At 47.5% G+C, this 23,401-nt stretch overlaps 1 protein-coding gene across 6 annotated transcripts in view; it reads right to left on the bottom strand.

Moving 5' to 3' along the window:
• LIMS1 (LIM zinc finger domain containing 1) overlaps window positions 1-23,129 on the bottom strand; it is a 79,536-nt gene extending 56,407 nt beyond the window's left edge. The window contains exons 1-2 of one of the 6 annotated variants that reach the window (XM_086769861.1): window positions 22,998-23,129; window positions 20,443-20,547 (exon numbers count right to left, since the gene is read on the bottom strand). Coding sequence is in view for 2 of the 6 variants with exons in the window: in XM_086769799.1 (XP_086625925.1) it covers window positions 617-676 (60 nt within the window). In the remaining 4 variants the exon portion in view is untranslated. Of the gene's footprint in view, window positions 1-616; window positions 732-20,442; window positions 20,548-20,737; window positions 20,930-22,997 lie in introns of those variants that run through there. The other 5 variants (XM_086769870.1, XM_086769840.1, XM_086769831.1 and 2 more) reach the window with 5 other exon arrangements.
• Window positions 23,130-23,401: the final 272 nt, after the last annotated feature.

Genomic DNA, 23,401 nt, shown 5'->3' with positions numbered 1-23,401 from the left:
CCACACCCCAGTGTGTCATCCTGTGCACGCTCCCCCGTTTGGAGGCCGCTGTGCTATATAACATGATAACAGTGGTCGCTTGGTGCCAGAAGCAGGACTCATACGGACAACTAGCAGACAACTTCTGAAACCCAAGCACTCCGTGTGATGCCAGCTGAAGAGATCTACAGACAAATGATGAAGCAGACAGGAAATGAAGACTAGAGCGGAGCAGCAAGAGGTCGTACCTTTGCATGCCTCCTATTCCGTTTTTTACTTCACTTAGACTTACTTAGTCTTCTCTGAAATGCTCGTCCAAGGAAAGTTGTCCTCAGACAGCCCCTCCACAGCCTGCTCTCCTTGGTGGGGATCACACCCAGTTTTACCCTTCTGCTGTTATACCTCCTCAGGAAGCCACCACAAGCAAAAATGCTGCTTGTGGGCTCTGCTGAGGCAAAGCTAATGGCAAAAACAAAGGGCACGTGAACAGCAAGTGCATTTGTTCACACATCAAGACTGCAGCCATTGAAGAGCTGTTTCAGTTTGACTTCAATAAACTGGGATAACCATCCTTGTTTGGACTTAAATGAGATGATTTGTTAGGTTTAACTTTAGGATGATCCCACGTACAACTCACCATTGATTCAAGAGGGATATGAATATATCGGCTGGCATCTGCTCCCTGGTACCAGCCCATCGTGCAGGCTCTTATGCCAGTACCACCATCAAAATCTGCAGAGCAACTGCCAGGTAGCATGCATCTCGGGAAGGAAAAAGAAAACAAAAAGAAACATAACCAAAAGAAAAACAGCACAAAGATTCTTTGGAGTAAGAGGGTGTGGTATTTCTCAGATTTTTTTTTTCCTTAAACGAAATTTTTAAAGCCTCTCCGGACACACACCCTTCATGAAAGAATGTGAAGAAGGAGCATTCACAGGGATCCTAGAAGCAATCTACATATGATCATGTTCAGATAAAGAATTACTGTCACGGCATACCCTTAACAAGCCGTTAAAAACTGAGGTCTAAAAGCAGTACTAATCTGAAGTGTTTTTTTAGCACATCATTTGTGCTTCCTCTGACAACAGGCATTCCTATTTCTACTTCCATTTACTTGTAACTGCTATAAAAATAGCAAGTCTTGAAGTTCAGTAGCATCTCAAGCACTCTGGACAGCATATAAATAAATATAAATTATTAACTTAACATCAGCTGTTAGGTAAGGTACAGGTCAGTTTTATTTGTGGGGGAGATAGGGCAAATGTAGAAGAATAAGGACAGCACCAGAACCTGTATTACAATTATATGCTTATTTTTGCCTCAATTCATTCCCTTACAGTAAGATGCATGTTTCTAATAACCATAAGAATAGATGAGGAAAACATAAGCCCTAGAATGAAATGTGTCTTAACCTGGGACCTCCATAAATACTCAAAACTTACAAAGAATTCATTTGAAAATACTGCTGCCATACAGGTCCAAAAAAACTGATGTACAGCAAAAAAGTGCCAGCTCAAACCATCTCTTATGTTACTACCATTTTTAGATCCTGGTAATGCCAAAAACATGCAACTATCAATCTTAATGTATGAAAAGATTTCCAAATTAGTTTTTAAAGTTACTTTGCTTGTCTAGTAGACACCTTTTTTGGTAGCTCTGATCCGCTACTGAAGAACAAGGCATCAGTCCAAAGTAAAGAGTAAGTAAGCCTAGGGGAAAAGAAATAAAGGTCTTTGAATAATACTAAAAAAATTTTCCACTACTTCTTTTGACAGAAAGAGAGTAAGAAAAGCATTTTCATCTGAAACCACACATGGAAAAACAATTTGGGTTCCCTCAACTTAAGGGAAAAAAAACTGCAGAGGAAGTTTTTATTTTAAAAAAAAACAATCCAAGACAAAACTGCACTCAGCAGCTGGAAGCTTGGCCGTGGGAGTCCACCTCCCCACAGCATCTCCTGTGCGCCCCGGGTACCACCCCATGGCTGCTGGAGTTTTACAGCTCTGCCACGCTATGATCTGTGAGCAGGGGCAATTGGGAGAAAACTGAAGGCTTTTTGTCATCTTTTTTCGTCTTTTTGCAGTCATTGCAGATGAAGCAGTTCGGATGGGATTTGCAGGAGCCCGTGCCAGGAGCCTTCTGTCTCTCATGCATGTTTTCCAGCTGGACCACCCTGGGAAGATACATCGGCAGGACGTGGGGACAAAGGTGGCAACGAGCAGGGACAGTTTGGGTAGAAAAAGCTGGTTCAGTAAGAGAGAACTTCAGATGACCAAGGGTGGGAGGAAGCTGAAGGCAATTGCCAGCCACAGCCTGTAACGGGAAACAATGAAGTTTCATCCTGGAAAGCTCAGCATCCCACCAAGTCCCAATATGTTCCAGATTTATTAGTGGTTAGCACTAAATGTTTGAAAAGAAAGCACTGGAATTCCAGTAAATGGATTCAAGACAGTAACACAGCCAGACAAGATGATATACACCAGTATTATATGGAATATATCATGTGAAATGGAAGTGAGACCCAGGGAAGCACCTTCAGAAAGACAGTTGGGGAAACAAATCTGAAATATAGTTGAGAATGGTGTCAGACGCCCAGCAGTTCCAAAAATGAGACTCATAACACAGTGCCTTCTCTTCCTGGAATCATTAGAGAAAAGCAGATTTTAAATGATCCAGATTTAAATTATCTTAAACTATCCTGTACCTAAAACTTGAAATTCAATCTGATTTCCACAAAGAACACACTCAAAGTGGCACAAAGTTCCTTTCAATTCTGGAATCTCCATGTCCTGACTTTCACCCTATAGATGCCAAAAGATATTAAAAATAAGAATCATAGAAACATAGAATCATAGAACGGTTTGGGTTGGAAGGGACCTTCAAAGGTCATCTAGTCCAACGCCCCTGCAAGGAGCAGGGACAACCCTGACTAGATCAGGTTGCTCAGAGCCTCATCGAGCCTGGCCTTGAACGTTTCCAGGGATGGGGTATCTACCACCTCTCTGGGCAACCTGTTCCAGTGTTTCACCACCCTCACTGCAAAAAATTTCTTCCTTATGTCTAATCTAAATCTACCTCCCTCTATTTTAAAACCATTGCCCCTCATCCTATCACAACAGGCCCTACTGAACAGCCTATCCCCATCTTTCTTGTAGGCCCTCTTGATGTACTGGAAGACTGCTATCAGGTCTCCCCGGAGCCTCCTCTTCTCCAGGCTGAACAGCCCAAACTCTCTCAGCCTGTCCTCAGAGGAGAGGTGCTCCAGCCCTCTTATCACCTTCATGGCCCTCCTCTGGACCTTCTCCAACTGCTCCATGTCCCTCTTATGTTGGGGGCTCCAGAACTGGATGCAGTACTCCAGGTGGGGTCTCACAAGGGCAGAGTAGAGGAGAAGAATCACCTCCCTCGACCTCTTGATGCAGCCAAGGATGCAGCTGGCCTTCTGGGCCGCAAGGGCACATTGCCAGCTCATGTTGAGCTTCTCGTCCACCAGCACTCCCAAGTCCTTCTCCTCAGGGCTGGTCTCGATCCATTCTCCGCTCAGCCTGTATTTGTGCCTGGGATTGCCACGACTCAGGGGCAGGACCTTGCACTTGGCCTGGTTGAACTTCATGAGGTTGGCATGGGCCCACCTCTCCAGCCTGTCAAGGTCCCTCTGGATGGCATCCCCCCCTTACAGCATGTCGACGACACCACACAGCTTGGTGTCATCGGCGATCTTGCTGAGGGTGCACTCTATCCCACTGTCCGTGTCGCCAACAAAGATGTTGAAGAGGGCTGGGCCTAGCACGGACCCCTGATGGATGCCACTTGTGACCGGTCTCCACTTGGACATTGAGCCGTTGACCACCACTCTCTGAGTGCGGCCATCCAGCCAACTCCTTATCCACCGAGTGGTTCGTCCATCAAACCCATGTCTCTCTAGTTTAGAGAGAAGGATGTCATGTGGGACAGTGTCAAAAGCTTTGCACAAGTCCAGGTAGATGATATCCGTTGGTCATCCCTTGTCCACCGATGCTGTCGCCCCATCATAGAAGGCCACCAAGTTGGTGAGGCACAATCTGCCCTTGGTGAAGCCATGTTGGCTGTCACCAACCACCTCCTTGCTCTCCATCTGCCTTAGCATGACTTCCAGGAGAATCTGCTCCATGACCTTGCCAGGAACAGAGGTGAGGCTGACTGGCCTGTAGTTGCCCGGGTCTTCCCTGTTCCCCTTTTTAAAAATAGGGGTTATGTTCCCTCTCTTCCAGTCATCAGGGACCTCACCAGACCGCCATGACTTCTCAAATACAATGGCCAGTGGCTTGGCAACTTCATCCGCCAGTTCCCTCACAACCCGCAGATGGATCCCATCAGGTCCCCTGGACTTGTGCACCTTCAAGTTCCTCAGATGTTCCCGAACCTGCTCTTCCAGTACAGTGGGCGGTTCTTCATCCTTGCAGTCCCTGCTTGTGCCTTCCACAGCTTGGGTGGTGAGACAAGAGCCCTTATCGGTGAAGACTGAGGCAAAAAAGTCATTGAGTACCTCAGCCTTCTCCATGTCCTGGGTAACCAGGATACCGGTTTCCTTCCAGAGGGGGCCTACATTCTCCTTAGACTTTCTTTTGTCCCCTACATACCTGTAGAAGCCTTTCTTGTTGCTTTTTCTATTCCTGGCCAGATTAAATTCTGTCAGGGCTTTAGCCTTCCTCGCCCAATCCCTGGCCACTCACACAGCCTCTTTGTAGTCTTCCCAGGCTACCTGTCTCCACTTCCACCCTCAATAGGCTTCCTTCTTTACTTTCAGTTGGTCCAGGAGCAACTTGTTCATCCACGCAGGCCTCCTGGCCTTTTTGCCCGACTTGTTCGTCATCGGGATGCACCTCTGCTGAGCTTGGAGGAGGTGCTTCTTGAATATGGACCAACTTTCCAGGGCTGCCTCCCACAGCACTTTGCCCATCAGGTCCCTGAAGAGGCCGAAGTCCACCTTCTTGAAGTCTAGGGCAGAGATCTTCCATGTAGTTTCCTCGCTGCCCCGTAATCTTGAACTCCACCGTGTTGTGGTCGCTGCAGCCAAGGCTGTCCTTCAGTTTCACATCCCCCACCAGACCCTCCCTGTTGGTGAGCACAAGGTCGAGCACGGCACCCCTCCTTGTTGGCTCCTCTATCGCCTGCAGGAGAAAGTTATCGTCCACGCATTCCAGGAACCTCCTGGACTGCCTGTGCCCTGCCGTGTTGTCCCTCCAACAGATGTCAGGGTGGTTGAAGTCCCCCATGAGGACCAGAGCTTGTGACCTTGAGGCTGCTCCTATCTCCCTACAGAGCGCCTCGTCTACTCTGTCCTCCTGGCCAGGCAGCCTGTAACAGACCCCCACCGTAACGTCCCCTATCCATCCCCATCCTCTAATCTTGACCCATAAGCTCTCTGTCAGCTCCTCCTCCATCCCCAGGCGGAGCTCCATGTGCTCCAGCCGGTTGCTGATGTAGAAAGCGACACCCCCTCCTCATCTCCCCTTCCTGTCCTTTCTAAAAAGCCTGTACCCCTCCATGTTGACGCTCCAGTCGTATGAGTCATCCCACCAAGTCTCCATCATGCCAACAAAGTCATAAAAAATAAATCAGCCTTCAGCTTTAACCACCAGTGGCAGGAACCATGGAACAGCAATTAGATACTGGAAGTAAGAGGCAAAAGGGAAGAAAGACAAATGAAAATAAAACTTTTCTTGTGGTCAGATCAGCCACAGGATTTCCAGCTGAATTCCTTTCAGCTATGGAGACTTTCATTAATACATTACTCGTACTTGGAGTACAACAGAAATGTGTATTTTTAATAAAAACTTCAGGACTGTCTATAAGCCAATCATGGCAAATAACACTTACCTACCCAAAGGGAGGCAGGAATATCGCGGTGGGGACTCTGCTACGCTACCATCACCCTCCCATCGGGGAGCCGGAGGAGAACACTTTCGGGAGCAGAGGAACATCTTCTGCTTGGTGGGGGGAGGTTGCTTTGTCCTCAGGCCAACATTCATGTATGCTCAGATTGCTCAGAGGCACCTTCCCAAATACAGAATAATCGGTCCAATCAACATATAACTAAGGATATAAAAACAAAGGGTTTGAAAACCAGACACCACTAAGGAACAACAGACCTGTTTTTTCCCCCTAAGGCAGGAGACGGATGCCAGCTCAAGAGCATCTCATTGCTGACGTTCTGACAGCAAGTCGTTCTGCAAAGCAAAGGCTTCCTTGGTTTGCTCCTTGTGTTCGTTTGCTTTTAAGCTCTATTTTTCCTAAACAAACAACAAGAACAAAAAAATCTGTATACTGTTCCTACCCCTGCTCTCTGACTTCCAGCAGGCTGCAATCTCCTCGAAATCACAGCTCAGAGACCCAGTTTAAGCACAGCCCTTTCACAGCCTCCCAGGTGGGATCACGCGTGCTGCAGCAGCGTGGTGCTGAGTACCAGCCCACTATGAACTCTCCTACCCACATCAGGTATTTTTTTAAAATATTGGCAGGTGACCTGTCCTGGTGGAAAACCCAGTAACATGAAGTTATCTTCAGTCTTCCCACAGCTGGCATAAACTCTGTGTGCTCTGCCCAACTAAACAAGAGATCATTAGCGCCTGTACCTGATCACATTTGTCGCACCCAGCAGCAGGGTAGATGGGTGTAAGCCCAGCCCTGAGCTACGCTTAACCTATACACAATGTGTGGCCCTGAACATCACCAGCGATTTTTTTCTTTCAGAAACTGGGATAGCAATCGGAGTTGCTTATAGCATAAACGAAATCTGCCAGTACTGTTAACTGGAGCAAAATATATCCTAAAAAAGCTAGCCTGTACTCTTACGGCAACATTTCAAGTACCAAGGCCATGCACAACATGCTCTAGAAATTTAAGAGTCTGGATCTCCACCTGGATGATCCATCGGAGAATAACACCATTATAACCCTCCCTCAAAAAAAGATTTAGAATCACAGAATCATAGAATCTTAAAGGTTGGAAAAGACCTCCAAGATCATCAAGTCCAACTGTCAACCCAACACCACCATGCCTACTAAACAATGTTCTGACCTGCCACATCTACACATTCTTTGAACACCTCCCAGGGATGGTGACGCCACCACTTCCTTGGGCAGCCTGTTCCAGTGTTTGACCACTCTTTCAGTAAAGAAGTGTTTCCTAATATCCAACCTAAATCTCCTCTGCTGCAACTAGAGGCCATTTCCTCTTGTCCTATCACAAGTTATTTGGGAGAAGAGAACACCACCTGCCTCCGTACAACATCCTTTCAGGTAGTTTAGAGGACAAGTAACTTGTAGTATACATGAAGCTAGGTATTTTTTCCATTTAATGGCCAAAACCCTAATTTTTAAACCTCTCAAATAGGCACCACTTTTTTTGTGGTCAGTCATCTTTCACTCTTCAGGCGTGCTTGGGGAGAGGCTGAGTGAGACTTGGCATCCCTCCAGAAGAGCAATGAGTTGCTCCTGGATTTTCACCCAAGCCTCTGACCAGCAATGCAGGTGAAACACCGACCAGCATATGAACTCAAAGCTAGTCAAGTCACTTTTTGAAAAATCCCTTACGCCTCTGCTCTCACAGCTAAACCTTGCCACCGCCACCACACCGGCGAGGCTGGACCACAAGAGCAGCCAAACACGAAGGCTGGACCCACCACTGCCCCTTTTGAGGCAGCAGGACCGAGCTGAGAGCAGAGACTAGGGTGGTCCAAGGCACTTCATTGCTTTGCTCCTGCTGAAGACTGCATGTCCACAAAGCGAGCCTGAGGGAAGGAGACCTTGCTAAAAACCTCCTTGCAGCGGAGAGGTCCTCCTTATGTTGTCAGCTTTTAGCAATTCTTGTAATCAAAGTGCTCCTGCTCCCACCACCACACCTTTGGGGATGCTAAGACAGGAATACTGCTGAGAGGAAGCCCCGGTAAGACACGCTTTCCCTGGGAGGGGGGAAGACACACTTCCCCCACATCATGTGGGGCTTTGGTGCCTAATCAGCAGCACCAAAGCAGTGCAAGCATCTGTTTAACAACACATTTTGTTGTCACTGTTGCAGCGATTCTTCTGTTCTAACACTGCCTTGCAACGATCCTCTTCAGAAGTTGGCTTTTCCACAAGTGTTTATAAAGGATATAGTAATAGGTAGCTCTAAGCAGCCCAACCTGGTGCTTAGCATCCAGCAGAAATCACCAGCCTTGCATAAATTAAATAGGAACATGAACGCAACGTAACACAACACACAATGATTATGGTTTCAGCAACTTAATGGATAAATCATTACAGTTGTCCAGAATCAAATCTGCTTCATGAGGGAGTAGGGGATGATACCAAACGAACAGAAATCCCGTTTTTACCATTAAATCCCAGTGTGCTGCTCCTAATGTCATTGAAAAGTACTGGTAGAATGCAAAGTAACACAAGAAATGCTGAGCAAGCACTTCAAATAAAACAGACACCTTAGAAACCACAGTGACTGAGACACTGTAAGTGTTCAGGTTCTTTCCTTCCCTCTCCACTCTCAGTACCAAAGTGCCCGGCCACAGGCGTTTCAGATCCCTGCTGCTCGTGGGATGTACTGTAAGCGATTAAAATCCCCTTGGCCAAGCTGATGTATAAATGCTGTCTTCCCTGCTGCTGATTTATCCACGTACACCATTTCCTAACCCACTGCTACAATGCACAGCACCTCTCCCCTGCTCTTCCCTTCTCGAAGGGGAGTTCTGGCTTTGACAAAACTTAACTACTGCACAAGGCCGACAGTCTGCGGCACAGGTGGCTGCTCCTCAGATCGGACCCACACATGTCCAGGAAATCACCTGGACCTTACCTCAGCCATGAGAGGCAGCAACAGGCCCCCGCAGGAGCCCCCACAGCTCCTAGTCCCACAGGCTCTGACTCCATCCCACTCCCACTCACTTGCAGTAGCAACTCCGCTGCCAACCCAAACCTCAGCTCCCTTTCACAAACACAACACATTCGCTGTAAAATTCGCTCCCCAGAGCTCATCTGAGGATCCATGAAGGTTCCCATGAACGGGCACCTCCCTCTTGCTTACCCATCCATAACCGTTTCGTTTGCACCGAAGTTGAAAGGAGGACACATGGGTCATCAGCCAAGTGGCTAGTGGGCTAAAAAAGTAAATTAAATAATGCCAGTTAGCAGTACACTGCATTAATATACAACTTCTTAATACTCCGCTGAGTAAGACTGAAACCGAACTGTCATTTGGGTGCTGACCTTCTGAGGAGGCAGACCTGTGCTGACTCGCTTTTCATAGCCTGCAGGTCCGGACTTTCGTTTCCTTACTCACATTTACATTTGCAGGACGGTTTGCCAAGCTATGCAAATCCAATTACGGCAATGAAAGGGCATTGCCAAGATCTGTTGAAAAACGCTGTAAATAAAACTATAGGGTCATACAGTACAACAACCACTTTTTAATTAAATTCAAGTCTTTTGTATGAAAAAAAAAAAAGCTGAAACAGCCTTAGTTGCTACTTAATAAGCAAGACATAAATTATACAAAATATACTTAGCTAGCCATACCCATTTATCTAACAAGCGGCTGCGCTTCTTTAAAGATAAGAAACAACAGATTAGAACAACATCCTCCCGAGCTGTAACTGTTAGGAGATCGAGATCGACCTTACTGTACCATCCAGACAAAACCAGCTCAACACAGAGATTGTTTTGTCTCTGTATCTGAGATGCAGAAGGAAGGTTTCAAAAACAAGAGAATTATTTTCCAAGTATTGACAGGTATTTTGTCTTATTTGGCCATTGATGTTCCACATACAGACCCCTGAGTCTAAAGCAAGCCCCCATTAAACAGAACTAAGACAATCTCAATTGGCTTCAAGAAGAATTGGGAAAAGCTTGCTGTAATCTACCAGCACCGAATCAGTTAATCACACTCATCTCTAGTATTTGCATGTGTTATCAGAAATGTTAAACAAGGAGTGATCAAACTAATGACATGCAGAAGATAATAAAATATTACCTTGAACAGGTGCAGAATTCTCTATTTATATGCATGCAGTCCTGAGGAATTCTAACAAAGCTCCGCTAATCTATTTTTACTGAAGTTAATGATACATTCCTTGCAGATTTGAAAGGAATTTGATTCAAGTAAGGGAAAACCACCTGGATTTCTGATGGGTAATCATTTCAACCTTTATTATAGGGGCTGGCAAAAAGATAAATCAAAACAACTATTTTTTAATCAAAACTTCCTTTTTTTTTTCATTTTTTTGGGAGTTTATTTTCTGCATTAGAAATTCAGTTTCTGTCTAAGCTACAAAACTCTCATCTGATTGAAAAGCTATTAACATGACCATAGCAACAGCAAGTGGGATGTCACAGTAAAAACTTAGGGCTTGTTCACAGATGGGTTTGTACCAGTTCAAATTGATATCCATTCCGAAAAGCATGCCCCAAATTTTCCAGCTATAGGAGTCAGGGAAGACAAAACTGACATTCTCAGAGTTAAAAAAAAAAAAAAAAAAAGACGGTTGGGGAATATTCCTAAAACCTGTTCCTCAGGTATTTCCATATCACTGTCAAGCAACAAAAAAAAAGAAGTAAACTCCACATTTTAAAATACTTCTGCAAAAGCTGCTCTATTCAAATAAACGCTAAATGCAGCTAGTGGTTCATCTCATTTCCCTCTTGACACGGAAACTCAGAAAAAACGTTTTTGAATTACACTCCTCCAGTTTTCAGAGGTGGACACATTTCTTCCCCTGTATTAGACACTTCTGTGTTCTTACAAAATGCTTCTGTATTCCAGGGGAAAAAAAATGTGGGGCAATTTAATCTCCATCCTCCCTGGGTCGCTGGCCTCAAGTCCCAAAAGATAGAGCCAGAGGGATGATGCAGACAGCGACTGCAGAGAGAGCTCAAGAGGAGCAAGCAGTAGCACGTTGGCCAGCTAGCAAGAAATGACCTCAACTTTGTTCCTCATAACTAATGAATAAACAAACAATTCCTGACTTCAATTGCGGTTTCCCCTCTTCTCCCCCCCATACACAAGTCATCAGTGCAAGCGGTCCATAGCACGGCCTCATGCCTGTGTGCTGTAAGAGGAAGAGAAAGAGACTGCTGTTGCTCAGGTTGATGAAGCACTGAAGACACACATTTGTTAGCACAGAAATTGCCTATTTACAGAAGGAAAGCAACAGGATAAGCTGGACCTGTTAGAAAATCAAACATCCTAGCGTGCCACAATAAGGTAATCTAAGATGATAAGGCACATAAGAAAAAAAAAAGTTATTCCCGTGTTGAGAAAAGACATGAGAGGTGGCATCACCACCTGGTTAAGTTCCCAGGAGGGTTCCCCTGCCCACCCCACCACGCGGGCTGCTGACCGCTGCCTTATGTTTAGACGTCCCCACATGCTGCTGCTGTTTCTCTCAACTTCTTTGTTACTTAAACGGAGCAGATTTTGCATTTCAGTGCAGGAAGCCCATCGGGATAGGCCTGGTGGGAGAGTCTGGAGATCACAGCTGTAATTGTCATCGCTCACGGAGCAGCCATTTTGCACACCTTCCCCAGCCACACCACGCCACACCACCGGCTTCTCTTTGGGTACAGGCAGCATCAACCTGCCAAGGGGCAGCTGTGGCTTTCCAGCATCCAGGGAGAAAAATGTCAGCAATGACAATTTGTGAAGGTAACAGGCAGAACCGAAGTACTCCTTGCCACAGTGCTTTTGATGCCCTACCACCATCCACCGAGGTTTTAAAATGTTAGCAGTTCTTGCTGATGCGTATCTTGCTTGGGAAGAAAGACTTCAGTAGGGGCATGCTGTGTTTGTTTATACACCTGACCAGGCAATTGCTAGTAATATTTTGGAGACAACATCCTATTGTAACACCTGCCTGTACACAATGAACAAAGTTACAGAATAATTTATGGCAGAATCACTTAAAAAAAAAAAAAGCTACATTTTCTCCTGCCTCTCTTTTACCTGTTTGGTTGGTTTAAATGCTTCACGTGCAGCGACATAGGTATCCCAAGCATTGGAGCAGGCTGCCCAGGAAAGTGCTTGAGTCACCATCCCTGGAGGTAGCTAAAAGATGTGTAGATGTGACACTTACGGACATGGTTAAGTGGTGGACATGGCAGTGTTAGGTTTACAGCGAGACTCGATGATCGTAAAGGTCTTTTCCAGCCTAAATTATTTTATGATTCTATCTCTTAAGAAAGCCACACAATAGACAATAGCAATTTTACCCTCATGTGAGCCACAGACGAGGGTGAACATAGGCCCTGTTACTGGTGTCGTGCGACATGCTAGCTCCATGCACTTGAGCTCTTGGCTCCAAGGAAATGAAAATTTAAACTTTTAACTTGACCCAAGTGAATTCAGGAATTTAACTCAAGTGGTCTATGTGATCAGGATTATACCATCTCCAGACTGAATAAATCATTCCAATTATTTTTACTTAGATACATTTTACTGTTTATGAATTTCCCAAAATCAAGTATGTTCCCCCTGTAAATATTTAATGTTTACTTTAAGGTAAAAAGATTTGAGACAAACATGATGAGCTTTTTGTCTTTCCTGACTTCTGTCAATATCATAAGGAAAAAAGCAAATGAAACAAAGTTTTCAGTAAAAGCAATACTGTTAACTTCCTTGCAATATTTCCACTCAAGCACTAACGAAACATTCAGCACTACAATCTGAAATATTAGATATTGATGGCACAAACACTTTTTGGAGGGCTTACTGAACTTCAGATCAACACAAACTTTAAATGAACTTTAGGTATTTCCACAGAATGCAGAACAATGTATTTTTAGTGTGATGAACTAAGAAATTCCTAACTATTTCAGGTAGACTCTGCCTCCCTCTTGCATCCCCAAGACCAGCTACCAGAACATTATTATTTACACCACGAACACAGAGTGGATAACTTAGATCTTCCAAGCTTAACAGAAAACCTTTTGATCTAGAGCTAAGGCCCTGCTCATTCTGCACAGTTTCATGAAAAAGGATTAATGATGTGTTAGCAAACCTGGACTCGGCAGTTTTTCATTATATTCTCCCCTCACTGTGTCAGGGACAACTGGTAAGTATCTGTAATGCAAACCAAACAAGGAGCATTACTCAACCTCCGAAAGAAAAATCCTCCGCTTGACATTGGTACCATCAGTGTCCTTCATGCCTACATACGTGGGATGCCAGAACACAGCTTTCAGTGGCATGGTTCATCCTCTGGCAGGATGGAGGTCTTCTTCCCCTAGAAGACCTCCTGACACCATGTTGCCACCACCCACCTCGTCCAAGCAATGGCTGCGACGGCCATGGTGGCTCTGCTGGGCACGCAGCATCTTCCTCATCACCTCCCTTCTGCAGACTCTGGCACTTATTTTTATATGTGCATGGAAGTAAGACTGTTGCACATTTTAAACTGTGCATTTATAAACTTAACAGAAAATCCACTACGTCAGTGAAACCACTACACGCTATTCAGACACACATTATCAATATCCATCAGGTAAAAACGACTAAACCAATTTTACCTCAAATGACACAAAATGCTCACTTCGTAATTCTGCCTACCTTGGGAATCTGTCCATGCTGAAACTGCTCTGAAAAGACATCGATATCATGCAACAGCATTAAACTCTTTGAATCTCTCTCTTAAATACAGGTTCACAAAGCTATTTATAAATTAATAAATAGCCCAAGGTGAGCAGAAAGCTTTCTCATGAAACTTGAGCAATAACGCAATATTACTGTTCCCGGATCCTCTGCCATTTTATCATGTTCTGGTGCCTTTCCCAAGGGTAATACCAAGGACTCTCTTAAATGTACTGTGTACCATCTCTGCATGATAATAATAAAAATATTGATTTTCACATTTGTGACTCAGATTCAGTTTGACACCAGAAATCCAAATTATTTCCCTCTTGCAGTGTATCAGCTAAGCAACTGGAAGCACAAGGAGCTTTACCCGTGTCAAAATGAAGCAGCAGTGTTAATATGTGACGCTTAAAATAGCACTTCGCTTTCCCTGTACTTTTCTAAACAAAGGCCTGGTCCAGCAGTACATTTAACGCAGGCTGGGGAAGGGATGGGTCTGAAGACAATCACAGAATCATAGGATCTTAAGGTTGGAAGAAACCTCCAAGACCATCAAGTCCAACCATCAACCTAACACCATCATGTCTACTAAACAGCCTGTACCAGTGCCTGATCACTCTTTCAGTAAAGAAGTGTTTCCTAATATCCAACCTAAACCTCCCCTGCCACAACTTGAGGCCATTTCCTCTCGTCCTATCACTAGTTATCTGGGAGAAGAGATCAACACCCACCTCCCTACAACCTCCTTCCAGGTAGTTCTGGAGAGCAATGAGGTCTCCCCTCAGCCTCCTCTGTTGGATGAGTTTTGTCTTGGATGTGAGCCTACACCGAGGAGCGTCCTGCCTTCCCTTGAGAGCAGTGCTGGGATCGGTACTGACCCAGCCAGAGGTGCGTGTGTCAAACACCCCCCACCACTGAAAACCCTCCAACCCTCTCCAGGTCCCACTGGAGAGGTCAGGGCTATCGTTCCCATCTTGCACGCGACCATAAGGAAAACACAGCTTTCAGTCTTAGACAAAGACTGGAAACTCTGACCTGTGGGCTTACACCGTACGCAGCCACCGGCTGTATTTTATTTCTCATCCCTTGCTTCATGTCACTGCAAAGCTATGGCACAACTCACCCCCCACTGCCCTGGCTGCACTCCAAAGCTCAACTCAGCTTGGTGACCGGACAGCTTTCTGCCATCGCCTGAAGACATCCAGCTCCCAGAGCGGCATCAAGCGGGGTTAAGCGACGCCATTTCATGGGGGACATCATGTGAGCAGGATGCCTGGGAAGAAGGGGAGCCTTTTCTCTTTGAAAAAAAGAGGAACTGTAGCTACTGGAGATTTCAACAGACTGGGATTCATCCCAGGGCTACGAGCCCAGCAGTCTCTCCCAGAGACTCTCCTGGCTTTACAGATTTCTTTTGTATTTTTTTTAAAATCTGAACCTGAAAGAGTTCTTCAGTGTTTGAACGAGCAGGAAATCAGCCAAAAGAACAAGCCCCCCCCCCCCCCCCCCCCCAGCCTTTAGATTATTTCAAACAATTAACAATAAGCTGCTATTCTTTGATATAATTACAGAAATCACACTTCTTTGACGCATGATAGCAAACAAGCACCCTGAAGGGGCAAAAGGAGGTAGATTTTTTTCAGGGAGATAAGTACATTTCTAAATAACACCTACCTTGATGACTTTATTTGTACAACTACTTCAACAAGCAAGACTTTTGAAAGTCCACTATAATCTGTTGATAAGAAAAGATCAAAGAAACACACAGGAAGGCTGGGATGCAACCAAAATATTTGATCAGTGAGAGGTTTCTTATCCGAGCCATAAACTTGAGGGTATTTCAGTGGGAGCTGTGGGAGGAACACTTGTGTGGCCGTGTGGCTGTGTGAATGGAGTCCCCTGGGGGAATCTTCCCCTCGTGCCACACCACCATCCCTGCATCCCTCCCTGCACAGGACACTGCTGGAGCCCATTGTCCCCGGTCTCCCATCATTTTCAGTGCAGCTATGCTAAACAACCACGGGTGTAAATTTTATTCGTTCTCCTAAATCCCACCACCTCCCCCACCAAAGTTAAACATTTGGCCTTCAGTTAAACTAAATGGATTTTTTTTCCTCCTTTTAAAGTGAAGTCTCACGATCCCTGTGTGACCTTGGTGGGAGGACAGAGGGAGGCAGGGAGACCCCGCCGTGCACCCAGAGCACTGCCAGAGCCCACTGAGTGTCAGCTGGCTGAACAGCAGAGATGGGTATAATGAGTTTTTAACTAGTTCCTTTATTTTTAAAAAAAGAACAAGAAAAGAGCTACTGGGATTTTTTTATTTTCCTTCTCACACTTATTTAAAAATATATATATATATACTTGGCAAACATTAAAGAGCTACATATTTGGATGCAACTCACATTAAACAACTGCTTCGACAGTTTAATTTTTAAAAGAAATAGCGAATTCTCACTTTCTTTAAAGGCTTTACTTTTACTTGTTTGTATATTCCCTAGGTTATCAGTACATTTCGCTAGGCCTTTCTGACAGCAATATCCTTGTAACCGGAGAAGTATGGGAAACTCCAGAAACATCCAACTGTGTACAAACATTTAAAGCTTAGACACTCTAATACAAAACAAGTACCTCTCTGAAACAAACATCTCCAGATGTTTTAACATATTTTTATATAGAGAGAGATATATATAAGATGTGACTCAGGCACGGAAAGCCAAAAGAATGTTCTCATTTCCTGAGGCTGGCTAACAAAAAGGAAAAAATGTGAATGAAGGAACAAAGATTTCGGAAGTCAGCTTTTCTTAACAGCAGCAGCTTTAAAATTATGCATTTTGACTTCTTTCTCAAATAGTCAGAATATGGCCTCTCTGTTGCAACGGCATATACTCACAAAAGGAAAAAAACCCTTGTTTTCTGCGATGTTTAAAAGTACTACAGAAATGTGTCACTTGAGAGGTTTTTGTCCTTCCCCTTTCAGCCCTGGTGAAGCTCACCAACAGCTCCCATCAAACCCCCGTTCCCACAGCAGCTTGCCTTGTCTCTGCGGTACAGCACTTGAGAAACACAAGGAAGCAGCCACATGCTCCATGGCTGTCCCACAGTTCTGTCTCTGTATGGTGAGATTTCGCCAGTAAGACCTCATGGGCACCGCTCTTGCTCCATTTTTTTTTTTCTTGACAGTACAAGTGGGTATAAACAGCATCCAGCTCCTCTGGGACCTGAAATGGGTGAAGAAAGTCCCTGGGAACCTTCAGATCATTAAGCCGGGTCATGCCACCAAATGTTAGGTAGATTTAAACAGGCACCGATGTGTTGCTGCTCTCCATGTCCTTTCCAACCACAAGCTACGTATCACAGGGACAGCACACAGGTACTCCTTCCTCCAAATCCTCTGAAGGTCAATTTCTGCAAACTAGTTCTGTGACAACCATGACAAAACCACTGCTGGGGTGGTTTCCCTTCAGGCAGGGCTGTAGGAGACAACAAGCTGCAGAAAGAACATACTCAAGTGTGCTTTCAACAGCAGCAAGCAAACATATGCTGGGGGTCCTCCTTGAACAACCTGCAAGCACATGATCACTCTTCCAGTGCAATGGAGCATGGATGTGCCCCTTCCCAACACCACATCCAGGACAGCCACAGGCAGTTCCCAGCCCTGATCCAGACCACGATCAAACACTGCTCCCTCCTTCCTTAGATCCAAACACCCCCTCACAGGACCCCACCATTAACACCACCAAAATGGGTATTTCCACCTTTCCCACATCCCTTCCCTCCCAACATCGCCACCACCCACAAGACCAAGGAACTGATGCAGATCGAGACAAACTCAGTTTTAAAATCTATGCATCTACTGATGTCTCTCACCACAGGTTTTCAGCTGGCTGAGGTCCCCGTTGCCGGCACAAGACGTTGGGGCACAGGAGCACGCGGGTCACCGCGGTCAGCTGCAACGCAACTGCATGCTTAATTAAAATGTCTCTGTAATTGCTGCCTGTGGAAAGAGCAGCTGCCCTGGCACGGCCCAGAAATGGTCTGTCCTGCTTCGTGACACCAGATAGAGCTGGGTCTGGGAGATGACTGCTGCCAAGGGAATCTCAGCCCACTTACCAGCAGACCCTGGCAAAAAGTAAGCGACTTAATCCAGCACAAATGTTGGTGTCTCTGCCACAAAACACAAGTCTGGCCTGCTACCAACACAGTTCAGAAGCTCATGGTGTTCATCTGCAAGGCTACTATTTGCAAGTGTTTCCTCACATCGGAGGACTTACCAAAACCGGAGGGTTTTGCAAGCGGAGGCTGCTGTGCTGATTCAGCCCTGAATCCGCAGGGGCCACCTTCCCCCAACAGCACAGGCTGGCAGCCCATGCCACCCTGCCCGCCAAGCTGTATTTTTCATTCCCAAATCGGAGGTGGAGCGTGCCAGGAGACACCGAGGGAGAACTTGGGGATGCTGCGGCTCCAGGAGACGAAAGGCTGACAGCCGGTCCCTCGCCCCCTGTCACCCAGCCCTAGGGGGGATGGCCAAGCCCTGGCAAAGAGTCCCTGCAAAGCATCCAGGCACCCTTTCCCCCTCCCAGGGTGGATTTGAAACTATTTCTCTGCGTGGTTTTTCTCTCCCCACATCAATCCCACAGCTGTTGCACATCAGCGTGGGGTCTGGACAGGAGCCACTCTGCCATGTTGTTGCCTCCCAAATATTTGCTGGCGTTACTGCATTGCTTTGCTGTGGTCTTTCCCAGTGCTCCCAACTACACTAAAACAATATATTAATACAGAAAACCCCCATAATTCTGAGCACGGCAGCTTCCCCAAGCTGCTGAGGCCACCCAGGAAATGTTCACAAAATCATTACACTGCCTTAGTTTCTCAGATTATCCACACCGATGCCCCATCCACGACATGAGCAGCAAGGTTTTAACTCTACTGTCCCCACCAGTTCAGGTTTTAGTCTGTCACCAGCCAACCCACCAGCGTGTTCTCAAACTATTTAAGGCAAGCAGTGATTGAAACAACCGTAAATGCACTAGGCTGACTGGTGGAGTTTTTTTATCAGTTAAAAAGTAATGATAAAAGGATGATCAGAGTTGGAATTCAGGGACTTCTTATTTTAAATATACATAAAAGCAATTAACATGAAAAATACAGAGCATAAAACTTCATCCTGGGTGCTGGCCTTGTTGCAACCCTATTTTTCAAGCGTCCTAGGATACTCCAGACTACGCCGTTTTTGCATAGGAATGTGGTTTCATACAGCAGACAAGGGGTCCACTTGGCCCGTAAATAGTTTGTCACTGGGCACACCAGCAGCTTCTGCTCCCTGGACCTCACCGATGGTCTCCAAGTGCTGAGACAAAGCCATCAAACTGTTTCACATAAAGAGTAATCGACGTACATAAAACCAACGAAGGAAATTACAGTAACTATTTTTTTTTCTTTCTATCTGCTTAAAAAAACATAAGCAAGCATTTTCATAAAGACTCAGACACTTCAGGGAGGGAAATGCTGACATAATTGCAAAGGAGTGTCCTAATATGAAGAAAAGTATTAACCCCAGGGCACAGTCCCCTGCTATGTTTTCTCTAATTGTCAAATTGAATTAGGACCTTCCCATCCTTTTTTCACCCTTTCTGCCTCAACATCAGCCTTTCAGCTCAAGCTGCACAAGCTGTAACACATCACTAAAACAACAAGCGCAGCAGACCACATACACAGCTGCTCGACTCCTGTTAGAGACTGTCAGTTTGGTTTTCCTTGTCATCATGAAAAGACCTGATGTAAGTAACTTCCCAACAATCTATCAAGCTACTTTTAGCACAGCTAATAGTTAACAAGTCCCTATATTGAAAAGTAACAAGAGGCTGCGTTACGCTATGGAGTGAAAAACCTTTAAACCAGGCTTTGGAGGAGAATAAAACACAGAGGAATCAGGATGTCTAACCTAACACACTTAGCATGAAGCCACAATTGCAGGAGCTGAAAAGTCTGCCTTAAGTGCTTCAATAATAAATATTTTATTGCTACTCGAAAAAGAATTTGTTAACCATGCAAACCGTTCTCTGTATATTGCGGGCCATTATTGGTTCCCCCGCAGTAACTGTATGGAGCCAGTGCAAAGAAAAAGATCTGTGGGTAACAACTGAGATTTAACTGCAGCATCACATTTACCTTCTTATTTATGGAGCACCCTGTCAAAGCCAGTAACACTAAGTGACCAGTTTTGAGTTTCACAGTCTACAGTGGACTAAGAGCTGTAAATCCAATGAGTCTATGCCAGTTTTTCAAATGCAGTTACGCTTTGAATAAAGAGGACCTTGCTTTGTTCAGTATTTTACTGCATGCTGGCCTGTACTTATTGCTACAAAGAAAAACTTAGTTTGTGCTAGGAAACTACGAAGTCTTAAGATAATAACGGTTCTGAACAGCAAGCTAATGCTTTTTTCTGAACCGCACAACAAACTTATTCCAATGATAACACGTCAAGATGAGCTCAGCACAACCAGCTGGAAAAGCTGACCACAAAACCCAGCCTGCAATCCCCTCTGCCCCTCCAAAAAAAAACCCCAACTCCGGCACGTTCAACCCAAACCGCTACCCAGTATCGTCCCTGCTACAGGGCGATCCGCACATCCCTCCCTGCCCAAACCCCTCTCCTCTGGGGCAGAGTCTGATCTCCCAGCCTGATGCCGAGCGCGATGGCCGTGCCCAGGGTAACAGGCGTTCAGGTTACAGCAAGTTCCTTTCATTGCAAGACAAAAGCTGTGGCAGCAACTGGAGTTCAAAAAACCTCTATAAAGTGGAAAAGAAAAAAAAACCCCAAAGTTAAAAGAAAAGTATTTCAGATGACAATAACGAACTGTGTGCGCATACCTGCTGACCAGATGTCTGCTCCTCTTCCAGGTACCAAAACTGGAGAGAGACCTCAAGTCATTCTTTCCTTGTTTTCTTCCTGAAAACTTTGATTATTTTAACTCCCTAAATCAGAGCAAAAAGTCAAGATTCAAAATCCCTTAGGAGTTTCAGCCTGCGGAAGCTTCTGAGATCATTTATGAATTAAACATTTGCATTTTCAGTGGTTTTTTCCCCCAAAGAATCAAAACAGGAAAATGCACCAATTTTTAATTTCCTCTCCTCGCATACTACCAAATCAAAGTATATCTTACACAAATCTTGCCCTTTCGATTTATTTTGACCTCAATGGACTGGAATCATCTAAAGGAAAACCCCTTGCCCAGAAGTCCTGCAGCTGGCTCCCCGGAAGGAGCTGACCCCGCAGCCTCTCCCGGCCATGTCCCCCTGACAGGCGAGCTGCGCTCCCCACCCTGGCCGCCAGCTCCTTCTGCTCCCTTCAGCAAGAATCAACTGCGCAGCACCTTCACCTCCTTAATCACAGCACTGCCCAGTCCCTTGTCCACAATACGACAATTCACTCTGAAAAAGCGGTGCGAAGAGAGGCACAGAGGGGGCTGGCCAATTTAGGCAAGGAGCCCCGCGTCTGGCCCTTGCTGGGCAAGCAGTTCATATTCAGAGAGCATCAGGAGCAGCAGGACGCTGGGCTGACTCTCAGCTGCAGGAAGATTTGCTCGGCTGGGAGGCAGAAGGGATTTGCTGCCAGGGAAGGATACTCGAGCCATCAGCCATATGCCGAGACGGGTGCTCTGTGGCCGCCGCTTCCCTGGATGTGCTGGCCACCCGCTTGCCCACTGCGGGACGCACTGCCTGCATTTTGTGCTGAAGAAACTCCCCTGCAGACAGCTTTGAATGAGGTGGGCTCCAACCAAAGTGGTCTGCTGCTTCACCTCAGCAAGTTTCTGCAAGCGTAGGCTCTAGCCTGAATTTGTCCCAAAATTTCTCGCTGTGCCAGGGGTGTAGCCTAGTTCACATCCTGGGAACCGTGTACCAGCAGGGCAGCTGGCCTGCTCCCTGACGACTTCAGCAGAACAGATGCCAAAAAATATGTAATTGCTCTATTTACCCGAAGAGGGGGGCTCCGCACCGGAGCCAAAGCACCTGTGCGGGGCAGAACAACGCACAGATCCTCGCAGTCACGAGAGGCTGGCACTCACAGCACAAATACTGACAACTTGACCACTTTCGGGAATGCAGAAAGGAGCCTGGCCTGGAAGCACCCATCGACTGCTAAGAAAGCAAGCAGCTTTTGGAACAACTGAAGAAAAAGCAGTTACCGTAATACACACAGACATCTCAACCACGTTATCATCTTTTTCTCAGCACATGGCTGCATAGCAGCTAAAGCTAAAAGCTGGTCAAGGCTGGTGAGATCCTGCTGCCTCCCCTCCCTTGCCCCCCGGGCATCGGGGCGCTGACCCCAGGAGCGGAGCTGGCTCAGCAGCCCACCCCGTCGGCACGGGGTGCCACCGCCGTAGCCCCGACTCGGCTTGATTTGGCCACTGCCCTGGCTCTTCGCCAAAGGCGTGGCGCAGAGCTGGAGGAGCTGGCGGTAGAAATCAGGTGCGGGAAAGATAAGGCGGTTGTTAGCCAGGCTAAAGTCTGGGTGCGCCAGCGGCCACCCTGAACCTGCAACCCTACGAAATCGCTCTTTCCCCTTCCCTCGACCCCGGGTTTGGACGCATTAGCGCAACGTTTGCCGAGCGCTTTAGCGAGGGACACCTCTTCCCAGGAAAAGCCTACACCGGGTGAGGCTCTGAAACGCTGGGCGGTCAGTAGAACAGCGTTTGCTTTCCGTACCCATCCCCATTCACCTTTCCCTACAGGCACGACTGCTCCGCAATTGCGGGACACGGAGAAAAACTACAGGAATCCCACCACAAGAACAGCCCAGGTTACTCAGCACCAACCGCCTCCCTCGGGAACGGACGTGCGAAAAGGCAGGAAACCACGCTCGCGCTCCCTCGCGCTCCAGTTTTGCGCGGTTTTTTTTTTTTTTTGTTTTTTTTTTTTTTTTTTTTTCCCCAGTTCGCTGTCACGAGGACACGCAGGCCACCCCACCGCGCCGCTCCTCGCGTGAGCGTCACCCCGAGGGGGCGACCCCGGGGGGAAGGGGATTCCTGCCGTGCCCCTCGCGCCGTCCGTCACTCCGCCTGCCGCCCGTGGGAACGGGAAATTCACACCCCCCGCCCCGTCCCGTCCCGTCCCGTCCCCGCGCGAAGTGGAAACTTCACGGGGCGAAGAAGAGGCACGGCGGCCACTCCTCCCCCCACCCCCGCTACTCGGCGGGACCCCATCCCCTGCCCCGTTCCCCACCGCCCCACCCGACCGCCGGAGCAACGGGGAGCCCCTGCCGGGTGGGGGGGGCTGGGGAGGGGGGGTTCAAGCAAGCGGGCAGCAACTGGTGACAGCGGCCCGGCCGCGCCGCGCCGCGCCGACACAAAGCGCCGCCCTCGGCGGCAGCCGCCCGCCGCGGGAGGCGGGACGGGGCGGGCGGCCCCCCGCGCCTCTCCTACCTGTTACAGGTCACCCCCGCCGCTGCCGCCGCTACCCCCAGCATCCCGCCGGTGGCCGCTGCCCCGCTGCCCGCCGCCGCCGAACGGGAGGAGCCAGGCCGGACGCCGCTAATGGCGCTGGGCGGCCGCGCCGCCGCCGCCGCCACCCGCCCGCCGCCGCCGCCGCCGGGGGGCGCGCTCCTCCCGCGCCGCCGCCGCTGCCGCTGCCTCTGCCGGGCCCGGCGCCGTGAGCCGAAGGCCCCGCCCCGCCCCGCCCCCGCCGGCCGCGCCTCACCGGGCGCTCAGGCCCTGCCCGTGGCCCGCTTCTCGGCCTCGCCTGCCCCGCCCGCTAAAGGCAGGGCGGTCCTCGACGGGTTTTGGGGATGCAGGTAGCCCTGCCGACCCCGGTTACTTCGGGGCGGGCG

This window comes from Chlamydotis macqueenii, chromosome 1 (genome assembly GCF_036417535.1).
Source record: "Chlamydotis macqueenii isolate bChlMac1 chromosome 1, bChlMac1.mat, whole genome shotgun sequence".
NCBI classification, from domain to species: Eukaryota; Metazoa; Chordata; class Aves; order Otidiformes; family Otididae; genus Chlamydotis; species Chlamydotis macqueenii.
The sequence above is the reverse complement of the archived record's forward strand: the minus strand, read 5'-3'. Positions and strand labels throughout refer to the sequence as shown.